The following is a 14,034-nucleotide window of genomic DNA, read 5'->3' on the forward strand; positions in this document are numbered from 1 at the left end:
GAAATCCAGGTCCTTTCTGTTCCTCTCCTTGTTGGAGAAAGGGAACCTGTTGTCCCTCCGATTAGTATCTTACTTCTTACACCGCTCTTTTATACCTGTGTCATGTTTGATATAAATAGACACAGTTGTCAGTCTGAGAAAATTTTTGTGTCATAAGAGTTGTATTCAGTTTCAAAATTGCCTTTTTACAATTGTGGTAAATAAAGGGAATAAAAAAACAGCGCAAATCAAAAGGTAGTTTTTCTAAGTTTTTATTTAATGTTCAAAGGCGTTGTTGTTTAGCTGTTGGCATGGCCCTGGCCCTGTCCCTGCGTTGTTGTTTAGCTGCTGGCATGGCCCTGTCCCTGTGTAAATAAACGAAAAAAAGTACATGTAATTATAAGTCTATATTCTAGTTAGGAGAAACAAACACATTGATTGAAGTGTCAACATCATTTGTCATTTGAAAATTTGTTATTTTCTACATTTGTCTGCAAAATGTATTGTTATGTTTACCTGGTACACATACACGCGCACTGCCGTCCCTGTCAGATACACTGAAGTGATCTCCATCCTGAGCAGGGTTGTCGGCTGCAACCGAATGCCTCGCATGATGGCGCTAGAAAAAGAAAAGATGCCCAATGTATGTGCCTGGATTCGTTGACGTCATCCTCCGCCCGCCCCTACCCCTCCCTCCAGGCCTCGATGCTCCTCGTCCTGAATGAAGACATGAATAAATCAATACATGAATAAATTAAGACATGAATAATTAATACATGAATACATTAATGATTAATAAAGCAACACATGAATACATTAATAAATCAACACATGAATAAATTAATAAATCAATCACGAATAAACGCACAAATAAATGCACAAAGGAATGAATAACAATATCAGGATGCACTAAGACAAGTGCATTGCAGTTTCAGAGCTGAAATGCGTACATCGTTTAGGTAAAATACTTGAAACAAAATGTTTTATACTTTCAACAATTACAACTTACGGGCCACTCTTCCATGGGAACGCCGGCCTCGTCTCGCCGCGGTTCCTCTACCTCGTCCTCCCGCCGCGCCGTGAGTAGGCCCGCTTCCTCCGACACCTCGTCCGCCCGACGGGCCCTGGGTAAGCCCGGTTCCTTGAGAGTTACTTGTTTGTCCGTGTGCTCTGTGTGAATTTCGTAAGGCGTCTGTCAGGCCTCGTGTGGGATGCCGGGCGTTCATAAATCATTCAGAATCCTGTCACCTCTGAATGTCAAAAAAACATAGAATACTCAGAATAAGTCTCTCAGTAGGTCCCAACCTTCACCTGGATTGAAATATTTGTTGTGCTCCATATAGTTGCGTTGCAAAAAACGCTGCAGCATGGCGAGAGATGGTCATCGGCTGTCTGTAGTCTATGGTCCCGAGGGCGGGGTGGATGGCTTCGACTAGACCCAAGCTGAAACTAGATGATACAAACATTCTGAAACTTTATGTCATCAAACGATGATACAGTTTCATGCAACAAAGTCATACATCATTTTGTATGAACATGGGAGGTGTCTCCTGGCTGTGTAGAGTGCATTCTTACATCTTGTAACAATGTAGTGACCTACCCGCCGACGTGCCTCTTGTCTCACGGCTTTGGTATTGTTCCCTCCTGTAAACACATCCAGGCACAGGTTGAACACCTTATTCCTGTGATTTCTACTGATGTGTTGGAGACAAGCCGTGTTGGTGCCGTTGACATTTTTAGAATAATTTTGATGTTTGATCAGCTGACGTGTTGCTTGCTGCCGAACGAACTTGTTCGAAATTGTGTCAATGCGGATTTGCAAGTGATAATTTGATCAGCTGAAGGGCGAAGAACTTGCACCAAATAGTATCTTTCGATGTCTTTTTGTGATTTAGAAGTTAACAAGTATGACAATATCGGCCAGTCCAAGATGTTGGTTTTTTTTTATGGTGGCTTCCTGTTCCCCATCTTTGTGAGTTCCACCGGGCCGTCCATGTGTTCCCGTGAACCTTCATCCGATCCTTCAACGCTTTGTTCACACCTACATCCAATGGTGAGGACACTGGTGACCTCCCCAGTGGACCGGTTGTTGAGGTTGTTCAGACCCCAGTCATGATCGTCACCGGAGGTGTAGGCGTCCCTTACGATGGTCCTTAGCTCGCTGTAGATGAGGTGGGATCCTGGTTCAGCTCGCCGAAGGCCCTTTAAATGACAGATACACGTGTATATGAATATTATTTACAGAATATTTACATCTTACCTTAAGTGTGTCGTAGACACTCATTAAGTGACCAGTCAGTGGGTTGACATCTTCATATCGGTTGTATACTAAGATACTAAGCATAATTTGATCATGTCTTCTGAGTTGGGTTCAATCATGTTAGAGCTCAAAACAATTGTATGCAAAGAGATGGGTACTGGTTAAGACATGCATAAATCACTGTCAAAAAAGATATAAGGAGAATGGATGCTTCATTTTTCAATTTGCATTATTTTAATGTTCATTGTTTATCTTCAATCTGAAAGTTTGGTATATCTGTTGGATCACAAGTATGTGAGATGAAGGAAGATCAGGTAGAACTATGTACTGCTTGAAGATGTCATGCATTCTGATCAGTCTCTTCTCTAGCCTGTTCACATGTTGCTTTCATACGGATATTCTCCTGGCAAGTACCTTACAGCTTTCCCAGTGCACTAATATTTCTTTAGGAAATGGCGCTAAACCCTGTCCATTTCTCCTGCCTCTCATCAAATGCCCTTTCTCTGTCATACTGACAGCATCAATGGCCTTCCTTTTGATGCTGTAGGACAGTCCTGGTTCACTCTGTTGAAAGAAGAATGAAAACATAACTCAGCAGGTTTGTGATTCTTACAGAGGTAAATAGAATTTTTGATAGTTGATAAGTCTTCCTAATATCATGTTTTTAGAGTAAGAGTAAAAGGCTGTTGACTTATGACAAAGCCAACACGTCGAACTGCTGAATCCAAAGTCGTAGTTTGGATAGGTTCTCTTTAGCTTCTGTGTATTGTCCATTGTGTCGGAACACCCCCTTCCAAAAACAAACAACATTCAGACAGGACCTGAGGAGATCTATTTCTTTCAGTAAGTCTCGCTCAACCAGGTTGGCCGAGTGAGCTATACGTTTACTATGATGTCTGATCAGGTATTTGGTGTTTGATTGTACCTCTTCCAACAATTTCCTGAGATTTTCACGATTCTGCTTAGACATGCATACTCTTTTGACAAAAGTAACTAGTCAGAGCATTTACTGCTTACAGTTCATGACGAGGGAGGATACTCACTCCCCGGTTTTACATATCTTCTGATACTTCGGAGACCCAGACCAAACCACAGTACAGGGTGTGCCCCTGCTGTAGGTACGGCTCTAATAGCTTTGCTACAATGTCGTATGTCATGCCATAAGTTGAAGGCTCCATCCCCTTTCCTCCATCCAGCTGAAACTGACAGCAATAGCCATTGTTTGAATCACAGACTTAGCAAGCCTTCAGCCCGTACTTAACAGGCATGTCCGGGTTACATGTTGGATGTTGCCGTGGAAGGGGACCATTCCAACATCGATGCGTATCTGCTGTCCCGGGTTCCATGTTGTCTGGAACCTTTCTGTAAACGTTTCATATATTGTTCCCAGCTCATGCATCTGGTTGTAGTCGGGATGATCACAAAAATGGTCACAATACACAGTCTACCGAGCTATTAGATTTTATTATATTTATGCAAATTGCCTGCGGTAGATCATGTCCACCACCTCACATCCTGTCGCAATCTCCCTACCCGGCAAATATCCCCATCTCGCCACACCATTCTTCTTTGGCAAGCTTGAATTGGTCTGAAGGACTGTATCCGCTGGAGTTCATATATTCGGAAAGGGCAGTCACGGTTTTGTGTCACTTTCATGGCGTCTCCCTTCATTGTGCAGTCCATGAAATATGCTGTACTGTCCCCTACCCAAGCACATAGTTTCCGGACTGGCTGTGTTATGTAATCATTGTTGATTTTTGTTTGCTGTTGTGCCCTGCGTTATTGGGGATGTTGAAGGTTGGACCGCATCCATGTACGCTTGCTTGTAGGGTCTCTGCCCTGTGTGAATACTAGTGCGAATGTGGGCCTTAAGATGACTCAAATTGTTGAACAGCTTATCGCAGTCCTTAAACGTGTGTAGGTCATACAGACAACTGCTTTCCATTTGTCGCCTTCGCCTATGTCTAACGATCTGCTTGTCTACGGCGTCAGGGGACATGAATGTAGTCATAGCATAGGCCTCAATTGTTAGAAGAACTAAACAAATTTACTAAACATTTCAACTGCAGTTTTTTTTTTATACTGAGTAACATCTTCTGCACAAGTTTCCAGAGAGAGTTGCCCTTTGAACTTGCCGTAGCAATCTGAACTTGACTAGAGTAGATGCTATACTTCCTCGAATGTCAGGTTCAAGATGATACAGGGCATCATTCTGTTCAGCAAAGAACTCACGAGCATAGTTTCCAGGCATCATGCGTGGGTTTACACGCCCTACACTCTTTACCCAGTGATCTCTGCTTGAACTAGATTCCTGCTAAGTAAGTTGTTTGTTCCTCAACCGTAAAGGTTTCATCATTTTCACCCATTATTTTATGATAGGGCCAGGTGATTGAGGTGACAGCATCCGCTTTGACTGGTCTGCAGAATTCCATGAAAAACTCCCAGATCGCGCCCTCATCAGCATGTTAGTCGTCAAACTGTATTAATGTTGATGACAATAGAATACAGACATATGGAAGCTGCCTGTACTATGTGGCTAACAAAAATGCCTATGATAGAGACAATCATTTATACTGGACATTTATTATGATGGGAAAGCTTTCTAGATCTGTACATTTAATAGATACATGTATCGTTAAGTGTAAGACGTTTATTTGTCAGAAAGTGCAGTAGAAATGCTGAGTTATGTGACTCCGAACTTCAGTCCGAAGCTTCCTAGCTATTGGCCGTGTGATAAATGTGGTGACAAGTGTAACACCATAGTAGTGAAAGGTCAAATTGGCGGACGATCTGTCATTGACTTCCTCCTGAAATGGAGACGTCCTGTACCTTTCCTGCAATGCCTAGAACATTTTGACTGTACTTCAGTTCGTCTCAAGTGACCATCAGTTAGTCTATTAATATAATATCTTGTACTGTTCTACAACGGCCACGATGTTCATGTACTTTGTCAATTACATTGTACTTCTTGCATCGTGGTGATTTTGTTCTCCTCTTTTTCCTCTTTTCGCTTCCTGTTGTCAAGGAGAATGGTTGATTTCGTCCTCTCCATTTGTCCCCAATGATGCTTGTCAGCTTCCTTGACTTTTGGGGCCATTTTCTAAATTTCTTTTAGTAGTTGTTCCTTGTCCTTAGTTTTGCCATCCAACCACTCTAACGTCTGGTTTCGTTTTGTCATGAGTACACTGGAATGGTGCAAGAGGTGTGCATTGGGTTTCTGTCTACGACTTGAGTCATTTTCACCAAACAAATTGGACTTCTGGGCATGCTTGGTCTGTTGTCAACTTCAGTTGTTTTCCAAACTTACCCTGTTGTAGGAGGTCACCTTGCTGCTTTTCCGTGACATAACAAACTGCTCACACTGATTATTTCAAGCATCTCGTGTGTCAGGGTGTCCTCCGTTTACGTCGTACAGGGCTACACTACTAACACTTTCATGTGTCTGAACTGGTCTGCCTACCAACCCCTGTGTGATTCTTTGCAATAATACCCTTGGTCTCAAGTGCACGTAGTGGCGGTGAACCAACACTTTCAAATCTAACTATTCCTGTCTGGCTGCATCTTCAGAGTCATCACATGCTGGTAGGATGTGATTAAAGTGGGCCATGTAAGTGTTTAGTTGATCAAGGCCAAATGTAGCCAACTGACGGTTATCCATGTCATCAGGCCAGCTTGAGTGGTCAAATAAAATTGTAGCTGCTTTGAACACCCCCTCTTCCAGATTCCCAAATCTGGCTGTCAAGAAGTCGCAGTAGTCATCAATTAGTCTGTCCTTCACTTCTGTAATGACGTCATCATCTGTCTCAGTCCGTGTCAGTTCAACATCAAGTTCTTGCCGGTAAGGATCCATCATAGAGAATTATACCTGCTTATTTTGCTGCTTGCTCTGGTCTTGTCGCTGTGATTTTTACTGTTAAAACAAAGTGTTAATGCCATACTTGTCACTGCAAACTCACAGTATATCCCGAAGACCCGTGTCTGGATGTCTGTAGGTGCTATGGGGCTGAGTCGTCCGCCGGAAAGGAATGAGAAGTGTCATTGATAGACGTTTAGGGCAGACAATGACAGTTGTGCCATTAATTAATGAAAGGATAGTTGAAATGAAGAAAAACCGAAATGGAAAAGATTTTTGGCGAGCTGTTGTCTTATAGAAGGGAAAAAATTACCTACAGTAGCTTCCCATCTTTCCTAACTTGTAATCAGCATTCCTAACTTCCCAGTTTTCCTTTTGTTGTCACTCCTAATTCCTCTGCATTTGGTGAAGATCGACGACTTATTCCTTGCCGCGAACCGCGGATCTCCCCTCTTGTCTTCCAGGTCGGCAATCCATTCTGTAGTGTCGAGACAATTGTAAGAAAATATAAGTTGCAGACAATTCGTAATATCCAAACTGTAGAAATCGCCATCCCGCGTGGAGGTGTATCAGTATTTCAACAGACATCAATTCTGAAATGAGTTTCTTAAAGAAAAATTACGTCAGTTTTTGTTTGTTTGCATATGACAATAATGACCTCCTTTTGTCTTTCTGAATGAGTCCACGGACATAGTGATAGTAAAGATTCGTCATTTACTTGGGGACTAGTTGTAGAATTCTTTACCTTTTGTTTATGTTTATCAGCAGCGTAGTTTGGCCTAACATCGTCATGGGAAACATTCATACTGGTGCCCCTCCTCATACTAAAGCGTTGACTGACCTGAATTGGCGGATGAGTATGTCTATGTCACCAGTACGGTCTCTCTTATGATGGTACCCGGAAGGTGCAGATACATCCCAATCTCTGTCTGCCTTCTCAAGGATTTCTGCCATTGTGACAATGGCACGGGTTACACGCGAGGCACTGTTGTGATCAGAGCTGCCAACATCAGGTGTCTCCGTCTGGTGCCTCCTGAGCTTGTACAGTGGATACCACACATCCACAGGGCTCAGGTTTCTTCCTATCATATTGTATCTCGCAACAAAACTGACACCTCCCTGCTGCTGGCGGCGAACACCTCCCTGCTGCAGGCGGCGAACACCTCCCTGCTGCTGGAGGCGAACACCTCCCTGCTGCTGGCGGCGAACACCTTCCTGCTGCTGGTGGCGAACACCTCCCTGCTGCTGGTGGCCGCCACCCCCCTGCTGCTGGTGGCCGCCACCCCCCTGCTGCTGGAGGCGAACACCCCCCTGCTGCTGGAGGCGAACACCTCCCTGCTGCTCGTGGCCGCCACCTCCCTGCTGCTGGTGGCCAACAAAAATCAACATTATAAAACATTAATATAGGGCCTCCTTCAAAATATTAGAGTCATTAGACTAATAATTTGTCAAAAGTACATTGACAAAATAAGGAATTACAGAGAAATAAAATTACCTAACTAAAAGTCAACTAAAATCTAAGCGTCATAATTAGAAACGTGCATATTTGCCACGTACGTAGAGTAGCGGCGCCCTCCACGCACCCCCCCCCCCCCCTTCACATGTATAGTCGACGCAGGTCTTACTCGTCCTGAATGAATGAATAAATAAATAAAGGTGAACTTGCGTTACATTGGTTAGGAATGATTTGAAAAATTAGAACTTACTGGCTGTTCCTCGACGCCGGGCGCCTCTAGCTCCGCCTCCTCGTCCTCCGGGTCCTCCCGCACCTATGGGTCCCCCCGCACCCCTGGCCGCACCTGTGCCTCCTCCAGCTCCTCTGGCTCCTCGTCATTCAACAGTGTTGATCTGCCCAGTTCTTGCACATGTAATTTGTAATTCTGCAATATGGAAACTGTGACGTCAAAAGCTGACCCATTTCAACTGCAGTTGTTTTTAAAACAGAGTAACATCTTCTGCACAGGTCTCCAGAGGGAGAGATGGCCTGAAAACTCACCGTAACAATCTGAACTTGGCTAGAATTGATGCTATACTAACTCGAATGTCAGGTGCAAGATGATGCAGGACATGTTCTTCATTCTGTTCAGCAAAGAACTCACGAGCATTGTTTCCATGCATCAGTTTGTGAGTTTCTATGTTACAATTATTACTGAATTATGCTTGAAGTTCATGTAATCCCTTTCCCAACTCCCTTTCTTCACAATATTGACATAAGCCATGTTACATAGTCTTAGTAACCCTTAGTTACAAAAGCTGTCTCAGAGTAGAAGATACTTTCGAGCTGGTTAAACATGAGAGAAAAACAGTTAAATACTACTTAGATTCTAAATATAATCACGTTACTACAGTCACGAGTCTCCACGGTGATTCCTAGTCATGATATCTCGCCAATCATTTTTTCAGAGCTGGAAAACCTTGGTAGGTTGCAACTTCACGAAGCATGTTCGTCAAGTTTTCTTCCTCGATTTTCCCAGTGATCCTTCGCCTTTCTAGCGTGCCATTGAAGAGCGGACCATTTCCGTCTGCCGTAGTCAAGACACGCATGTGCCTGGACATTATCAGTTAAGCGGCCATACCAGATGTTTGCGCGCGATGATACAATTTAAGTTCTGTTCCGCGTGGAATTTGTCAGTGTAGGGCGGCCGTTGTGAGGTGGGGATCGATATACGTTACAACAGAATTTGTTTTCGTATTTCATCTTATTTTATCCCTTGTAAAACCTTGGCAGTCATCTTGTAGTTAGGCTGGTTACTTAGTACATTACAGTTTGAAGCATCAAAATGACTACTGGTGAGGGAAAATCGTTTTTGTTGTGAGGGTCATGGCGGCCGTTTGTGGGAGAGTCTTCTGGCGTTGAACGTGTCGGGCCGAGGTAAACGGTATTCTGGCTGGCCGAAATCCTCATCAGTTATTCTGGCCGAAATCCTCATCAGTGCCGGTGTTGTGTAACCATTGTTGATTTTTGTTTGCTGTTGTGCCCTGCGTTATTGGGGATGGGGTTGGACCGTATCCATGTACGCTTGTAGGGTCTCTCCCGTGTGAATACTAGTGCGAATGTGGGCCTTGAGATCTCGTTGAACTTCTTACCGCATTCCTCAAACGTGTGTAGGTCATCCTATCAATCGTCGTGCTTTCTGTAGGGAACAGTGGTATGTCTGAAAATAATTCTTTCCTCACCTTTACTAGATTCATTTGCACTGTCAGCTGAAATGTAACTGTTCTGTCTTTTTGGACCAATGATGGCCTCCTGGCGTTAAATTTGGGATTCTGAGAATTCACTCGATGTAGTTGCCACTTCTTTTGTTGTCATGAGGGTTTCAATGTTCCGCTGTGCAGCTGTCCTGTTTAAACTTGACAACAAAGTTCTTATTATAATAACTGTTTAAACTTGAAAACAAAGTTCTTAAGACAAAACCTGCAGCAGCTGCTGGGTTTGTTGCTTCGTACAAAGTCGACCTTCCTTGACGACCAGATTTTGATGTCAGTTTCTATGTTACAATTACTGAATTATACGTATTTAATGCGGTCACGAACAGTAGTTACAATTGGGAAAAAAATGGCGGACAAGACGCATGTGGGGTCATGACCCTGAGTTCAATGTATGTGCCTGGATTCGTTGACGTCATCCTCCGCCCGCCCCTACCCCTCCCTCCAGGCCTCGACGCTCCTCGTCCTGAATGAAGACATGAATGAATCAATACATGAATAAATTGATAAATGAAGACATGAATAATTAAAACATGAATACATTAATGATTAATAAAGCAACACATGAATACATTAATAAATCAACACATGAATAAATTAATAAATCAACACATGAATCAATCACGAATAAACGCACAAATAAATGCACAAAGGAATGAATAACAATATCAGGATGCACTAAGGCAAGTACATTGCAGTTTCAGAGCTGAAATGCGTACATCGTTTAGGTAAAATTCTTGAAACAAAATGTTTTATACTTTCAACAATTACAACTTACGGGCCACTCTTCCATGGGAAACGCCGGCCTCGTCTCGCCGCGGTTCCTCTACCTCGTCCTCCCGCCGCGCCGTGAGTAGGCCCGCTTCCTCCGACACCTCGTCCGCCCGACGGGCCCTGGGTAAGCCCGGTTCCTCCGACACCTCGTCCGCCCGACGGGCCCTGGGTAAGCCCGGTTCCTCCGACACCTCCTCCGCCCGACGGGCCCTGGGTAAGCCCGGTTCCTCCGACACCTCCTCCGACCGACGCGCCCTGGGTAAGCCCGGTTCCTCCGACACCTCGTCCGCCCGACGGGCCCTGGGTAAGCCTGGTTCCTCTGACACCTCCTCCGCCCGACGGGCCCTGGGTAAGCCTGGTTCCTCCGACACCTCGTCCCTGTCCCTGATCCGGCCCAAAACGGAGCCCCTCGGGGGCGAAGGTCAGCGACGCGGGAGGAGCTACTATCCTGAGAAAAAGACGAAATGAATACGGATTAGCGTTTTCTTGTAACATTATAAGAAGGTCAAACGTAACATCATTGGCACATGAAATATTCAAATGCATCCTTGGTTTTCCGAAAATATTTCATCTTCTTGGATAGCTCATTGAAAATTGTACTGCGTGATAAACACCGTTATTAAGGAATGTCACAATCGAACGCTTCAGTCATTCAATGTATTAAAAGCAAATAATATGGGCTGTTAGGAACCGCAAACAATAACACATCCCTAAAAGGGAGGTTTAAAACCTTAATGTTAGTTCACGTCAAAATAAAATGTCATAATTGACCAACCTTTGCCTCTCTTCCTCCTCCGCGGCTAGCCGCTGCCTTTCGGCGGCGGCCAGCCGCTGACCTCCGCCACCCCTCTCGCCCATGTCGATGTCGACGTCCATGCTGCAAGAAATAGCCAAATTGAGTCATTTCATATATTGATACACAAATGAAACGGTACAAGAAACGTGACTTTCTTGTACGTGCCCATGTGCAATGTGCACATCGATATTCTGACAGTGGACAAAATGCAAATTTCCGTTTTTACCTGTAATACACTGTTTTTCGCCTTAAATAGTTCATCAGTAAGTTTCAGTGCAAACGACAAACAGTACAAGACAGCAAATAATACTTCCTCTTGTGTAGGATTCTCTGGCTCTGCCATCTCGGAATGAAATCATGCACACTGAGCGTGTTATTTAGGAACGGAACCTGATTGGTCACGACAAATTTCATAAAGTTCATTTTACAGGAGAAGCCAGACTGAGTGTGCTTGACAAATTTTCCTGTGGTGACTGTCAGTGAAGTGGCTGCAAAACTGCCTGGGAACCAGGTGCCTTTGTTTGGGAGACTGACTGTTGTATGCACTGTAGAGATCTCCATGGCAACTTCCTGAACTGGGGTACCTTCTGGCTCATCCTACTTTTAGCCAGCAAACTGCTATGAGCCTAACCTCTACTTTGGAGAGTACTCCACCACCTCACTTCCTGTCGCAATCTCCCTACCCGGCAAAAATCCCCTTCTCGTCACACCATTCTTCTTTGGCACGCTTGAATTGATCTTTGAAGGACTGTATCCACTGAAGTTCATACATCTGGAATGGGCAGTCACGGTTTTGTGTCACTTTCATGGCGTCTCCCTTCATTGTGCAATCCATGAAATATGCTGTACTGTCCCCTACCCAAGCACATAGTTTCCGGATTGGTTTGCTGTATTGGACATTGTCCGGTGACAGGTCGATCACAACTTCCACTGGACATTCCCTCCTCAGGTGCATTAAGTTCGACCCCCACGTTGTTCCGTTTGTTCCATCGTACGCTTTTGGATGAATTTCTGCCAAGGGCACATCATCAGTAGACTTAAGACAACTTTCTCCGCCCGCATCAACTGATTCTTCCCTTATTAAGGCAACCTTTCAGAGGCGCACAGATAGCCTCCTAAGTCTGGACTCTAGAAGACTTTAAATGTTCAGAGTATACAAAGAATTTTCATTCAGACGGCATTCTGGTTGATTGCGATTTTTTGTGTGAAGGGGATGTTTCAACCTACTCTCCGTCGATGAGCAATGTCCTCTTCCTGCAAAACCCATGTTAGTCGTGCCACAGTGGTAACAGCACTCTGGGAAAGACACGAGGTGAAGCACAATTCAGAGCTCTTCGTGACAGAATGCTGTCATGGTACCTAAAGGAAAAAAGAACACAAGCAGTAAGCAGCCTACTTGTAATAAATTCTTCAGGATACTACTTTTTTAAAGGCCACTGCTGTAGGAAAAAAGATAAGATAATGTGTAAACCTTTACTGTGGAAACCAAGCAATGGGACAGAAGTCATGGATGACCGCGCAAGACATACATAAAACATCTTCAAGCTAACAGCAGTATGTACCTACGTAATCTACCTGTAATGATGGATGACAGAGTTTTGGAGTCACATGTGATAACCGCCAGCCAACAGAGAACAGCAAATGTGACAGTATACGTAGCACTCACCCAATCAAGGATGGCCAGGTTCATCCGCAGCAGGTAGTTGTCTTTGCCGAAAGCGATGCGCTTGTCGTGGTACACAAGCATTGCTTTGTGAAAGTAGTTTGTATCTGAAACCAGTTAGGATGCCCGTTGCTTGATGGATACAACTATTTCAGTTTTATTGGTAAAATGTACTTACCACTGTCATTAAGGATTGAGCCTGATGACTTCACTGCCTTAGTACGTTCTTCCTTAGGGGGCAACTGGGATGAGGACGAGAAGGGTGATTTGGTCGGAGACTGGACACTAGGGCTGGCCGATTCTCTTCCATCTTCACCCTTAGACTTCACTGCCTTAGTACGAAGTCGAATCAATGTATTCCTTAGGTTTACGACACTTGTAGCTGACGGCTGGAACAATAGGGTTATCGCTACCATTGTCTTCTTTCTGGTATGTGATGTCTTGATCAGCCGTGTCTAAGTCCCAAAGTGTAATGAGTCCTTCCTTGTTAAAACGCTCGCCTGGGTGCGGATGAACTGCTCACTGGTGTGGTCTATAGTCTCCTTAGCACTAGTCCACGGAAGTGTGCCGTTTTTCATCGCATACAAAACAGAAGCATGGTCTCCCAACAATGCTCCAATCATAATACGCAGCATCAAACATCAGATGTTCGAGCCCGATCCGAACCGAGCGCCGGAAGTGTTTGTCTCTGAGAGTTGATGTAACTGGATTGAAGTGAATGAAATGGATTAATACAAAACAATGTTCATGGGCTTTAATAAGAGGGAACTTAACGTATCTTTTATAGCCTCTGTCTTGTTGGCGTCCAAGACCCCAAGTCGACTTTTCAGTCCCTTGGTGCTGGCCTCCGCCATCTCCTCGGTGCTGAAGACGTCTTCTGACCTTGTCCAGAAGTTTTTTTCCTTGCTTACTGCTCTCTTAGTTGGGGCCACGATGTAAATCCCCCGGCCAATCGAGACTAAAAGAATAAACATTGTCCTGTCTTTTAAAATTTAATGTCTTAAGAATGCATCATAAGTAGAAGATCTATGATGGTGTACTTTGCGCCACCAGTTTTGCCCTCTTCACGATCTACTGCCTGCTGTGCGCTTGCTACATCTTTATTAACGTTTATGATCCCGGCAGCTGGTCAGAAGCCTTGCTCTTCGGGGTTCGGTTGGACCCGCTAGTGGCTGCGTCCTCCCCTGTGTCCAAGGTGGACCCGCCAGTGGTTGTATAAAGTAACAATCATTTCTAAATCAGTGCTAAAGAGGGAAATTCCGAAGTTCTAACAGCTCATGGATTTCTTGCTGGTGACTCCTTGATGTTCCTCTGGATGCTATTTTATGAAGTGTCTATATCAAAAGTCAAATTCCACTTGTGGCAGATTACTTGCAGGCTTGGACCTTCACCTGCCCTTCATCCTCCTTGTCCTCCCTGGTCTTCAGCACTTTCGCTACATAGAAGCAGCGGTCGGGTTCACTGTACACTACAGCCACTAGCTGCCCTGATTTCACTAAAGC

At 44.4% G+C, this 14,034-nt stretch overlaps 1 protein-coding gene across 1 annotated transcript; it reads right to left on the minus strand.

The window, feature by feature from the left end:
• Nucleotides 1-645: 645 nt before the first annotated feature.
• On the minus strand, nucleotides 646-10,985 carry LOC118407772 (uncharacterized PE-PGRS family protein PE_PGRS54-like). The gene is made up of 7 exons (XM_035808289.1): nucleotides 10,849-10,985; nucleotides 10,078-10,521; nucleotides 7,328-7,457; nucleotides 2,756-2,803; nucleotides 1,989-2,181; nucleotides 989-1,149; nucleotides 646-696 (listed from the first exon to the last, which is right to left on the minus strand). Exons 1-7 carry the CDS (start codon nucleotides 10,947-10,949, stop codon nucleotides 646-648), a joined length of 1,128 nt encoding a protein of 375 aa, XP_035664182.1. The 5' UTR covers nucleotides 10,950-10,985.
• Between the last annotated feature and the right edge of the window lie 3,049 nt (nucleotides 10,986-14,034).

The sequence above is a fragment of the Branchiostoma floridae genome, unplaced genomic scaffold, assembly GCF_000003815.2.
Source record: "Branchiostoma floridae strain S238N-H82 unplaced genomic scaffold, Bfl_VNyyK Sc7u5tJ_1457, whole genome shotgun sequence".
NCBI lineage: Eukaryota > Metazoa > Chordata > Leptocardii > Amphioxiformes > Branchiostomatidae > Branchiostoma > Branchiostoma floridae.